This window comes from Pteropus vampyrus, unplaced genomic scaffold, assembly GCF_000151845.1.
Source record: "Pteropus vampyrus isolate Shadow unplaced genomic scaffold, Pvam_2.0 Scaffold50, whole genome shotgun sequence".
NCBI classification, from domain to species: Eukaryota; Metazoa; Chordata; class Mammalia; order Chiroptera; family Pteropodidae; genus Pteropus; species Pteropus vampyrus.
Genome location: NW_011888831.1, coordinates 4,995,884 through 5,005,794, shown reverse-complemented (window position 1 = coordinate 5,005,794; position 9,911 = coordinate 4,995,884). Strand labels below are relative to the sequence as shown.

The 9,911-nt window shown below is 37.7% G+C and overlaps 1 protein-coding gene across 3 annotated transcripts in view; it reads left to right on the top strand.

Annotated features, from left to right (window-relative positions):
- Positions 1-9,911, top strand: part of VPS53 (VPS53, GARP complex subunit) — an 89,100-nt gene that overhangs the window by 11,244 nt on the left and 67,945 nt on the right. Inside the window, exon 5 of one of the 3 annotated variants that reach the window (XM_023530529.1) lies at positions 9,777-9,878. The exons of 1 other annotated variant lie outside the window; for it this stretch is intronic. In XM_023530529.1, coding sequence (XP_023386297.1) covers positions 9,777-9,878 — 102 coding nt within the window. The remainder of the gene's footprint in view (positions 1-9,776; positions 9,879-9,911) is intronic. One more of the 3 variants, XM_023530532.1, reaches the window with a different exon arrangement.

The window sequence follows — 9,911 nt, the reverse complement described above, 5'->3', positions numbered from 1 at the left end:
GTGAAACAGTGAGGGTGAGCTTGAGGGCTTGATAAGCTCACATGGAGAGATCTGCCACAGCTCAGTTTCTCCTAACTGATCAGTGTGATGTGTTATCTTTTGTTCTTTTTAGACAGATGGGACTTTGACATCCGGTAGAATTGTAGACCGAAAGAACTTTGAGGACAGGCCTTGTTTTGTTTTTATGGTACTAGCTCTAATGAGTTTAAAATGTTCTGTGTTGTCACTATTGAGTGACACTGTTGAGCTGTACTGGAAGACGGGAGCTGCCACTGCTTTTTGCTGTTTGTCTCAACTCCTGGTCCTTTAGGAGGGATTCAAAATAGTCTAAATTAAACTGCCTTGAAATTAAAAGGAAATGTCTGGATGTGATTTAACTATACCCACATGCTTTACTAGTGACTTAATGATTAAATTCAAGGTAAACATTATATTCAGCCTCTATGAAAGCAGAGTTAGATTGAGTTAAGGATTTATAACTGGCTCAGTGAATTTGGGAGATTTTTTTTTTAATAAAATTAAATTTTTTCTCCTTTTCATGCAGCTGTATTTCTCCTTTTCTTGGCCATTGCATAAGTTGCCTTTCTAAATAGAATCGTCCTTTGGCTTATAGGGGTGATTTTAATATACATTTATACTTGCCCAGTTTTTTAAATTACGTTATAAATATAGAAGCTGTAGGTGTGATTTTTGACCATGTGATTTGAGCATAAAAGCATTTGAAAAAGGCTCACTGCTTAGGAAAGCCCACACAGAGTGGCTTACCCTACACCTCAGTCTTCCAGCAATCTAACACTTGCATTAGGGAGAGTGTGTAAGAGGAGGAGGGGCAGGGTCTTGGCAGTGCTGTCGCAGTGCAAGGCCGGTCCTTCCCTTACCTGGTGAGTCCCCTTGGTGTTTCAAGATATTTTATAAATGCTTTATTTGATGCTAAAGGAATATATTCCTTCATTTGAATAACATCCTTATTGGAGATAAACTTCCGTTGGTTTCTGAAAAGAAAGTACCACATGGTCAAGATAGAAAATGTGGAAATTATAGGCAAGAATAGAGAAACAGAAAAAAGTCATTCGTTTTCCCATCAATCAGATGAGGATTTTGGTGTGTTCATTGTGTACATTTTATACAGTTCAAACTGTACTTTTTAAATACATTCTTTTCTCTGCTTATTTTTTAAACTGATATGACAAAAATTTACATAAAACTCATCATTAAAAGTGTACAGTTCCATAAGAGTTTTTTTTGTTTTTGTTTTTTGGTTTTTGTTTGCTGTATTCGCAAAGTTGTGCCACTATTCCAACTATCCAATTCCAGGACATTTTCATTGCCCCCCAAAAGAATAATCCCCATCCCCCAAGCACATACTTCCAATTTTCTCCTTCCACTAGCCCCGAACAACCACTAATATCTTTCTGTCTATGGATTTGCCTATTCTGGACATTTCAGATAAATGGATTCATGTTATTGTGGCCTCTGTGCCTGGCTTCCTTCATTCTTTTACTGTTTTCAAAGTTCGTCCATTGTGTAGCACATATTAGTACTTCAGTCCTTTTTATGGCTAAATAATATTCGGTTATATGGCTATACCTTTTATTTATCCATTTGTCAGTTAACAGACATTTGAGTTGTTTTCACTTTTGGGCTATGAACATTCATGTATTCGTTTTTGTGTGAACATATGTTTTCAGTTCTCTTGGAAATATATCTGGGAGTAGAATTGCCGGATTGTATTGTAACTCTATGTTTAACTTTTTGAGGAATTGCCAAATTGTTTTCCACAGCAGCTGCGCCATTTTACATTCCCACTGCCAATGTAGGGGAGTTCTGATTTTTCTACAGTCTCACCAATATTTGTTATTTTCTGTGTTTTGTTGTTGTTGTTTTTTAATTACAGCCATCTTGATGAGTGTAAAGTAGTATTGTGGTTTTGATTTCTATTTTCCTAATGACTAATGACATCGAACATTTTTTTCATGTGCTCATTGGCCATTTGTGTATCTTTAGAGAAATATCTGTTCAAGTCCTTTTCCCATTTTTAAGTTGGGTTATTTGTCTTTTTATTATTGAGTTGTAGGAATTTTTTATATATTCTCAGTACATTCTATATAGCCTTCATATGTTTTATCATATATCAGCTATGTGACTTACAAATATTTTCTCCCATTCTGTAGGTTGTTTTTTTTTTTTTTTTTTTTTAACTTTTTTGGTAGTGTTCTTTGATATGTAAAAGTTCCTGATGAGGTCCAATTTATTTTTCTCTTTTTTTATTTGAGTTGGAGTCACATCCAAGGTCACAAACATTTTTAAAAATTAATGCATAATTAATATACAGTATTTTGTTAGTTTTCAGGTACACAAAATAGTTATTCGAGTGATCACTACGATAAGCCTAGTAACCATCTGTCACTAGATTACAAGGTTATTAAGATATTATTGACTGTATTCCCTGGGATGTATATTATATCCCCATGACTTATGGATTTAATAAGTGAAAGTTGATACCTCTTATTCCTCTTCACCTTTTTCATCCTTCTCCCCACTCCCTTCCCCTCTGACAACCATCAGTTCGTTCTCTATGTCTGTGTATCTGTTTCTGCTTTGATTCGTTTGTTTTGCTTTTTAGATTCCACATGTAAGTGAGATCGTAGAGTATTTGTCTTTCTCTGTCTGACTTATTTCACTTAGCATAATACCTCTAGAGCTAGCCATGTTGTCACAAATGACAAGATTTCATTCTTTTTTATGGCTGCGTGATATTCCATTGTATATATACCACATCTTCTTTATCCATTCATCTATTGATGGGTACTTAGGTTGCTTTCATATCTTGGCTGTTGTATATAATGCTGTAATGGCCATAGGGGCGCATATATCTTTTTGAATTAGTGTTTTGTTTTCTTTGGATAAATACCGAGAAGTGGAATTGCTGGGTCATGTGGTAGTTCTATTTTTAATTTTTTAAGGAACCTCCGTACTGTTTTCAATAGTGGCTGTACCGATTTGCAATTCCTCTAATAGTGCATGAAGGTTCCCTTTTCTCCACATCCTTGCCAACACTTGTTTTTGTTGTCTTTTTGATAATAACCAATTTGGTAAGTGTGAGGTGATATCTCATTGTGGTTTTGATTTGCATTTCCCCAGTGATTAGTGATGTTGAGTATTTTTTCCTGTGTCTGTTGGCCATCTGTATGTCCTCTTTGGGAAAATGTCTGTTCACATCCTCTGCTCATTTTTAAATCAGATTGTTTGGTTTTTTTGATGTTGAGTTGTACGAGGAATTTATATATTTTGGATATTAACCCTATTGGATCTATCATTTGCAAATGTCTTCTCCAATTTAGTGGGTTGCTTTTTTGTTTTGTTGATGTTTTCTTTCACTGTGCAAAAACTTTTTGGTTTGTTTATTTTTGCATTTATTGCCCTTGCCTCAGGAGACATATCCAAAAAACATTGCAACGACTGATGTCAAAGAGCTTACTGCCTATGTTTTCTTATAGGAGTTCAAGGTCACAAACATTTATTTACACTTTGTTCTAAGAGTTTTATAGTTTTAGCTCTTACATGTAGATCTTTGATCCATATTGAGTTAATTTTTATGTGTTGTGTAAATATAATTTTATATCCTACTTTTCTTCATATGTCTTATCTTAGGTGCTTTCTCAATCACTATGTATCATTATATAGATGTTTCATAATTTCCCTAACTACCTTTTCCTAGTTGGACCCTTAGGTGCTTGTCATTTTTTCACTTTTATAAATAAGGCCACAATGAACATTTTTGTGAACAAGTCTTTTTTCACATTTGAGATTATTTTCTTATGACACAAGTAGAATTATAGGATCAAAGATAGGAGCATTTTCAAGTTTAAGGTAGCCTCTATTTTAAACTGCTTTTTGTACTCTCGTCTCTTATGAATGCACCTGCTTACCCTCTCCCATTGCTGAGTCCCGATATTAGTGATGGTTTATTAAGATTCAGAAGAAATAATCACTCTTTATGGTGACATTTCATGGTGTTAATGCGCTGATGCCTAATGTAAAGGGCTGACACTGCCAGATTAAAAAAAAACAAAGCAATCTGAAAATGTTTTTTTAATGATGAGAGTAATACATGCTTCCACTCCTAGGTATATACCCTAGAGAATTGAAAATTCTCATATGTTCATAGAAATGCTTGTACACAAATGTTCATAGCACCACTATTTACAGTAGCAAAAAGGTAGAAACAACCCACATGTCTATTAATGGACAAATGGATAAACACAATGTGGTATTTCCATCCAATGGATTGTTATTCAGCCATAAAAAAGACTGAAGTACTGACACTTATTACAGCATGGATGAACCTTGAAAACACTATACTAATTAAATGAAGCCAGGCACTGAAGGCCATATGTTATATGACACCATTTTGATGAAATGTTCAGAACAGGTAAATCCGTAAAGACAGAAAGTAGATAAGTAGTTCCCTAGGGTAGGGAAGAGGGGAGGATTGGGAAGTGACAGCTAATGGACATGGGGTTTCTTTTGGTGTGAAAATGTTCTGGACTTAGATAGTGATGATGGTGGTACAACCTTATGAATATACTAAAAACCACTGAATTGTAAATTATTTTAAAATGGTGAATTTTATGTTAATTATATCAATTTTAAAATATTAAGAGTTTTAGAAAATACTGTCTGAGTTTAGTTATAAATCATCTTTACTCTTCCAATAAATAATTTGTCTGCCAAAAGAGAGAGAGAGAGGGGAAGAGAAGAGGGAGATGGAGGGGGAAGAAGGGAAAGATATATGCTTGTTAAAATTCAGACAATAAAATATTTTAAAAGAACAATCTCTTCAACTACTCTAAATTCCTCTGCCTAGAGATGTCCACTGTTTAATAATTTGGGGTATATTTTTGAGACTGTCTTACAAGAGCGTGTGCACAAGCACACACGCACACATACACACACACACAGGTTTTTAAAATTTTGTTTATAGAAAATAGAAAATGTTGCTAATTTGTCTGAAGATGATTTTATTAAGTACTTCTTATCTGATCAGCATTTATTTATAAATGTTCAAGCTCTCTTTGTGCAGGGCTTAGGAAAAGATTTGAATAAGACAGATGCTTAAGACCTAGCAGGAGAAAGAAGTCTATACGTAACTGTCACAGTATAAGATACGCACCTGGTGGTACTGGGCGGGGTGGGGGGCAGGGTCCCAACAATATTAAGCCAGGTGCACAGAGCATGGTGCTACAGTCCTACTAGCTGAAGCCTCCAGGCCATCTCTTTAAGGACAGATCAGGAATTGGTCTAAAGTATTTATAGAATAAGAAATGCAGAAATTGTGAAACTTGCATTTCATAACTGAGAGCTTTCTCCTCTAGGGAAAGGAAATAGATTAGTCTTAAATTTCACAGTTCCTTCTTTGATAATTTGAAGTGTCCAGGTAGGGCCTCAGAAAGGGATTTGTAAAAGCAGATCCAGATATGTCTATACTAATGACTTAAGCCAGGTTCTCTCTTCCTAACAGTAAATTAGACAGCTTGGCTGACCTGTGGCACTTACTGTTTTGGAGGTGTTATGAATCCCATGTGGTTTAATTAGTAGGAATTAACTTTCTATATGAAGAATTTTTCTTTCCTGTATGAGCTTGAAATCAACTGTCACCAAAAAAAAAAAAAAAGAATGGATTCTTTTAAAATTGGGAAGTTGTGCATTTCTTGGCAATTTTTTGGTTTCATTTAGCAGCCCCAGAGCTCATGGAATATGTCATTTGAGTTATTCAAAATCTAAAGCCAAACTCGTAATTCTCTATGGTTTACGACAGCTGCAAAGCGAGAATGCAAAGTGTGGTCAGGTTGGCTCCGACAGCAGGGCTTATTCGTGCACAGAAGGCTGAGTTGTGCCACTGATTGCTCTCTACAAGGACTTGTTCTTTCATCACAGCAAATTAATCTGAGCAGTAACATAGCGCTTTAAATAGCAGGAGTCTCTATCTGCCCACAGGGCTTTGTAATGTCACATCTACCCAGAGGGTAGTGGTTCTTGCGGTACTTTAGGGGCTTCGCTGGAGACGAGGGAAGATGGGAGAAGACTAGTAAAGTGTGCTCTTGCCCTGTAATTTGATGGGCCCATTGCTTTCATTTCCTGGAGAGAGCTCAAAGAGACAAAATGGTCGGGACAGGATCTTACTTGTGATTAAAAGGAATTCTTTTTACGAGACTTCTTAGCCTTGTGTTCCCACTTCTCCTTCTGAGAATTACTAGAGAGGCACAACTACTGTTCTTCCTTATTTAGTTGCCTGCCCCTATTAAATACTAATGAACGCTCTCACTTTCTGAGCTTTCCCTATGTGCCAGGTGTTGTGTTAAGCTGCTTTATATACGTATCTCATGCTTTACATACAGTATCTCATTTCATCCTCATAACAGCTCTGTGCGGCAGGCATTAATAATATCCCTTCATACTGCAGATAGAAGAACTGAGGCTTGGACAAGTTAAGCAGTGTACCCAAGTGAGAGAGCCTGGACTTGGACCCAGGGTTTATTACTCAGGTAGTGGTGACACCAGCCATGCAGTCGCCCAAGCCAAAAAGTGAATAATCCTTGATTCCTTTCTTTCCTTCACCCTCACATCCACTCTCATAACAAATCCTCTTGACCTCATTCCTAAATATGTCCCAAATCTGGCCACTTTTTTTCTCTCTCTACAACACTAACTTTGTCTACTCCCATAGCCTCTTAAACTGGTCTTGTTTCCATTACAGCCTCCCCACAGCAGTGGAATGATATTTTAAAAACCTAAATTAGATCATATCATTTCCCTGTTTAAAACTCCTACTAACTGCCCAACTACAGTGAGAAAATCTAACCTTTCCCATTGGGCACCTGCTGTCTCTCCTGCCTCATGCCCCCATCCTCCTTTCTATCCCTCATTCCAGCCTTTGCACTGGGTCCCCCTGCTATGAATGCTGTTCCCCAGATCTCTGCCTGACTAGCTCCTTCTCCTCATCTAGGTGTCTGCTCAGCCATCACCTCTTCAAAGAGACTTTCTCTGATCGCTCTATGTAAAGAAGCACTTCCCCAGCCCAGCTCAGTTTCTAAATTTTACTTTCATCGCACCCTTTTTTTAATCTATCTTATTCAGGGTTGTATTCCTAGTGCCTAGAAGATTGCCCGGAACAGAGTATATGCTCAGTCCTGGCTCAGATATCATTTCCTTGGGGACATTTTCTGTGACCTTCTGTCGCATCCTTTCATAACAACCTCAGTTTTTCCTGCAAGGCCTTCATCACCCATTTATGTGATTATTTGATTAAATTCTGTCTCCCTAACCTGACCATGATCTTGAGGAGGGCCGAAAGTGGTCTGTCTTGCCCACCACTTTACTCTTAGTGCCCAGCACATCCATTTGTTAGTGGACAGATGGAAGAATGAATCACTTTTCTTGCATTAACTTGGTCCACACTTGGAATGCGTGTGCCTCCAATGAATGAGCAAGGAGTTCCTTAGTGCCCACGACGCCTTCAGGAATCTCATCAGGATGTTAAGAGAGACAGACAGTGGGAATAAGAAAGAACCTTTAGAATCCTTGCGAACAAGTGGCTCACCCTGTACTGCCCCAAATGCCTTTTCAACGCTGCCTTTTATGTTTTACTTCTTACTACTTACATCCATCCATCGGACACTCCACCAGTGAGTGTGGAGCCCAAGGGTACCCTCAGTCTACCTCGCCAATATCCACTTTTTGTCATGATTTTCATAACACGTTGTTTTTAAAATGAAGGCCACCTTTGTGTAATTGCGAGACGTTATTATCAACTCATAAACCTAGCCGTAGATGAGGAATGTTTAGTTCAGAAGTTCAGATCTTGTTTCTATCACCGAATGATTTTGAACAGAGCTTTCAACTTCCAGTGACTGACTTGCTCTCCACATCTCTAAAGGACCAAAAGATTTGAAATCATAGAGATTCAGCTCAGAAGTATGATCCTAAAACCCACTGTTAAGCCAGTAGGTTAAGGAATTCAACATTATAAACTAATTTATCTTGCTGTTGAAGCTTAGACTTTGTAAATTCCCTTTCTCACCAATTCCCCTCTTCCTAAACTACCAGCAGCCCTTACAGACAACTAAAGCTTAGAGATACTGTTTTCATAGAAACATGTCTTTCTAAAAATAGCCTAATTCTAAAAATAAACTTAAATAACTTTATAGGCTTTTTTTTTTTTTTTTTTTTTAGGTCTATGTCAGGCAAAGAAGCCAAAGTTTGGAGTGTATAAATTTGAAATGTTTGCTTAGTTGTTAGGCCATATTGTTTCTCAGCAGGATATCACAAAAATCATTATCCTGCTAATGATTACTCTGAGCTAATGCATTAATCACAAGGCTTTCTCCATATACTGAGGCTCTTCTAGCTATATAATAGCATCCAAGTGTTTTGGCCAAGAATTAAGTAGTTGACGTGAGTATAAGCAGAATTGTTTCAAAGCCTAAACCAGACACAGGTGTGAGTTTTGTTTTTTGTGTTTAAATTTTTATTATTTTCTGGGTTTTTTTTAAATATCTTTAGCTGATATCCTGGCACTTGACAGATCATTCACGCTACAGTCCATCTGCTGTCCCTCTTGGTTTAGGGATTAGTTCAAGTTGCTCTACTGATATATGCTTAATGATATATGTCATAAGCACATTTTGAAACTCCCTGTCTACCTGGCGGCTTATCTTCAGAGAGCCATTCCATGCCCCTTCCCCTTATCCTCAGGACCAGCCAATTCCTTTTATCCTGCTCGTCCACTTAGTTTCTTTTCTTTTAGAACTCGCAGCTCCCTGGCCTAAACAACATCTCGAGGTCAAATTTGTAAAAATTCCAAAGAGCTGCCTCAATTCTGTTGTTGCACTGGAATTATCATCACCAATGTCCCTTATATGTATCATGTGCTTCTTCTAGGGTTTCACACACTTTATCACATTTGATCTTTTAAGTAGTCCTGTGACTGTATCCTCATTCAGCAGATGAGGCTGCTGTGGCTCAGGGAAGCTAGATGATTTGGCCAGTGCAGCAGAGTTGGAGCTAAAACCCACATCTTCCGCCTCCAGCTTTCCCACTAGCCCGTGGTCCCACGCTGTGATATATTTTGAAAGAGTAATTATATTCAGGAGCTGGAAAGTAATTTTTGTCAAGGAGATTTTGGTTGTGGTTGTCATGAGACTGATTTGGGAAGGGATTTTTGCCTATAACATAGAGCATGTAAGATTAGCTTTATAGTTTGTTTTTGAATTCAAACCCATCTGGCATTTTGATTCATTCATATTTATGGAGCACCTATTACATGCCAGGCAGTAGAGAGAAGATGGGGGCATAAAACAGACATGATCCCTGCCTTCATGGAATCTAGGTAGGAGAAGACAAATAAATGGGCAATCGCAATATTTTAATAAGTACCCAGGTAGGGGATGTACTGGTTGGGATGGGAGCATGTGGCAGGGACATCTAACTTAAACATGACAGATAAGTAAGGCTTCCCAGAAAAAGAGACTTCTAATTTGAAGACTGAAGGATGAGAGAGTTTTAGCCAGATTGGGATTGGGAGGGGTAGGGTAGGCAACAAGGTTTCAAGAAGATGCAAAAGCAGTTTGAAGGCCTGAAGGTGAGAAATGTGGTCCATGTTTTCTCAGTTCTTGCTCATTAGATCAGATTTCATGATATAGCTGTTGGAGAGACTTGAAAAAGCAGATCAATGGGGAAAGCTCAGAAAATACCTCTTTCTCATGTCTTCTTAACAGAAAAAACTTGACTCTCCACCCCCATCCACCAATCCCTTCTTGGAAGATGAGCCAGCACCAGAGATGGAGGAACTGGCAATGGAGAAAGGAGATTTAGATCAAGTAAGTCTGGTTTGCATTTCCACATGAAACCTA